The 3,318-nt window shown below is 39.5% G+C and overlaps 1 protein-coding gene across 1 annotated transcript; it reads right to left on the bottom strand.

Annotated features, from left to right (window-relative positions):
* Positions 1–614: 614 nt before the first annotated feature.
* Positions 615–1,592, bottom strand: LOC136747222 (olfactory receptor 1E16-like). The gene has a single exon (XM_066700172.1). The coding sequence runs from the start codon at positions 1,590–1,592 to the stop codon at positions 615–617; it is 978 nt and encodes a 325-aa protein (XP_066556269.1).
* Positions 1,593–3,318: the final 1,726 nt, after the last annotated feature.

The raw sequence follows: 3,318 nt of genomic DNA, 5'->3' as shown, positions 1-3,318 counted from the left end.
AAGATTCACAATGTTGACTGGGTAATACAATCCTGAATTCTTTAAATCCACTTTAAAAATGTTGGTTGGCCTTGTTGATCAGACGAACAATGACATCAGAGGACTCTTCCTTTTAAATTACATATATATTCTAATTGTACACCCAAATGCTGTGTTTACAATTTGCAACAGCTTTCTTTTCTTTTGATGTGGATCTATCAGACCAGCACTGCAGAGAACCCGAATCTTTACTGATATATTCTCTTTAATGAAGCATTTTCCCAATTTGAAATAAATTAATAAATACACATGAATTTAATGATGTACAACATTCCCACTAATATAGAATATTATTAGATTACCAATTTACAAGAAAACCAAAATGATAGATATAGATTTGTTGTCTATAAATTTTCCAGCTAAGTCTCAGCCACTGCATTACAAATAAAGGAAAAAACAAAGGCTCTTCAGGAAATAATATATTGAATTGTGCCTTTCATTCCTTATAACTGATATTTTTATATTGAGTAATGTTTTTGGTTACATGAGAAGTGTTTTTTTTTATTCATGCTTAAACAATATCGGCAGCTTTTAAACACAAATCCTTTCTGTTTAATCAGACATTGTCTTATGGTTTAGCTGCAAACAGCAGTGATGTTGGCTCTCTGGATGTGAATCTGTCTGCCTCTGAACCTTCTGACCAAACTCTGTTTGATTTCCTTGGTCCTGAAGAAGTAGATCACAGGGTTGAACACGGGAGGAATCAGACTATAGAACAAGATCATAAGGATGCGGAAATCAGTGGTGATGGGAAAGTTTGCAATGTTTGCGATGTAAACAAAGCATCGGGGACCAAAGTACAGTGTTATGATGCAAAACTGTGCACTGCAAGTGGAAAAGGCTTTGTGGCGTCCTTGGGAGCTTGCAATCCTTAACACTGACAGAATGATCTGTATGTAAGAATAGATGATAAAACAGAGAGGTACCAGTAACACCGACATAGCTAACGTGAATGCCACTAATGTGTTCACCTGAATGTCAGCACATGCTAACCTTGTTATAGAAAATGTGTCACAGTAGCACTGAATAATTGTGTTGGGGCCACAGTAAGGCAAAGCATAGGCCTGCAGGGTAGTAACAGTGGGGACAATCCAGGACACAAGCCATGCGATCCCACTTAACAGAAAGATCGTGGTGTTTTTGATCAGCACAGGGTACCTGAGAGGATAACATATTGCCACATAGCGATCTAACGCCATTATCATCATTATGAATGAGTTCAGTGTTCCAAAATAGTGCACTAGAAACATCTGCAGGAAGCAACCAGAGAAAGAAATGCTTGATGCCTGAAACCAATACTTGCTGATGATCTTTGGCAAAGTGACGGTGCTGAAGCAGATGTCGGACAATGCAAGGTTTAAGATGATGAAGTACATGGGTTTGTGGAGATGCTCTTCGATCAACAGCAACGTAGTTGTGAGCAGGTTGCCCAGCAGAGTGCTCACATACACCAGAAACAAAGTCATGGATGCCATCCAGTAATATTGAGGCTGCAGTCCAGGGAAGCCCATGATAATGAACTCCTTAACAGTGGTTTGGTTTCCTTCTGACATGAAGCAATGTCCTGAATGGAATTAAAAACAATCAGAAAAGAGTAATTATTTATTTAACCAAAGTTGTTGCACTTTGGCTGCCAGTTAACAGACTCAACAATCCTCTAGGAGGATTTAACTGTTTTACATAATGATGAAACTCCTCCACGATTTTCTACATTGTTTGAAGTCATTGCCCATGAAAGCCTGAACATACACCAGCAATAAAATGTTTCCACAAGTAACTTATTGCCAACTCAAATAGCTTGATCATTTATCTATCTACAGAGGCCCAGATAACATTTAATTGGACTTGATTTCATGTGCCAATATTATTGCAATCATTAACCTTGTTTTGGTTAATTGAAATTATGTATTTACAGAATCTTCCTTTCTTTAGTATTTTGTTCGCATCTGTGACGCCCAATCAATTTTACTTGATTAATCTTACACATTAAAAAGACAAAGCTGTTATACAGAAGCATATAAAAGATGAAGAAACAGATCATACTTCCTCAGTCTGTAGACGTCCTGCTCTTACCTTGATTATAGTATGGAAGAATACCAGCATCAGTAGTTCCTTCAAAATCATTATATGAATATAAACACAAGTAGTTTATTTTCTCATATGACTAAACAGATCTCACCATTGGCATGACGTATTCATAAGTATAATCACTTCTGGGAAAGAAGTCATCGGGGACTTTTTTGTATTTCTGCTGCTGGTGTGTTATTAGGGTAGATGCTGGCTAATTAGTAAATATAATATAACAAATTACTTGTAGTATCAGTGAATCATTACAGCTGTTAAATAGCATTGGCAGTCTACTTTAATGCTCAAGGACCAAGGCAGGGCCTCCTTTTAAATATTATTTTACATTTTTTTAATTGAAAAGTAATTGTTATCTTTCAAGTCGGACGCACTGCCCAAGGGGGAGGGTTTTCTGTGCACTGCCGTAGGAATCTGATCGAAATGTCACTCTATCAAAGCTACCTTTGGCCCCTGCACTCGTCACTCAGAACAGGTCCCTTCCCACATCCTGTTCCATAAAACGTGACATCAGCGCTTCCATTGGGAACCCAGTGTTGGCTGCAGTCAAGCCCCAGTAGCCCAGGGGCTCTGGCTTCTGCCTTTCCTCTCCCAGTCTGCCCCTGTTAAGTGCATCCTGAGAGAGCTAGTGAACCATATCTTCCCTTCCACCGGACTATGCCTTCCATTCGAGCACCCACGTGAGCTGCTCCTGGATTTACTGACAGCCCCGTCGATGTGTTCCCAGGGTCTGTCATGCACCCTACAGGCACGTTGCCTTACGAGGACGCCCTGTACAGTGATGGAAAAAAGTATTTGATCCCCTGCTGATTTTGTACGTTTGCCCACTGACAAAGAAATGATCAGTCTATAATTTTAATGGTAGATGTATTTTAACAGTGAGAGACAGAATAACAACAAAAAAATCCAGAAAAACGCATTTCAAAAAAGTTATGAAATGATTTGCATGTTAATGAGGGAATTAAGTATTTGACCCCTTCGACTTAGTACTTGGTGGCAAAACCCTTGTTGGCAATCACAGAGGTCAGACGTTTCTTGTAGTTGGCCACCAGGTTTGCACACATCTCAGGAGGGATTTTGTCCCACTCCTCTTTGCAGATCCTCTCCAAGTCATTAAGATTTCGAGGCTGACGTTTGGCAACTCGAACCTTCAGCTCCCTCCACAGATTTTCTATGGGATTAAGGTCTGGAGACTGG

The sequence above is a fragment of the Amia ocellicauda genome, chromosome 3 (genome assembly GCF_036373705.1).
Source record: "Amia ocellicauda isolate fAmiCal2 chromosome 3, fAmiCal2.hap1, whole genome shotgun sequence".
Lineage (NCBI taxonomy): Eukaryota > Metazoa > Chordata > Actinopteri > Amiiformes > Amiidae > Amia > Amia ocellicauda.
The sequence above is the reverse complement of the archived record's forward strand: the minus strand, read 5'-3'. Positions and strand labels throughout refer to the sequence as shown.

Coding starts and splice junctions, on each gene's coding strand:
- LOC136747222 (XM_066700172.1), bottom strand. CDS start 1,592: ATGTCAGAAGGAAACCAAACCACTGTTAAGGAGTTCATTATCATGGGC.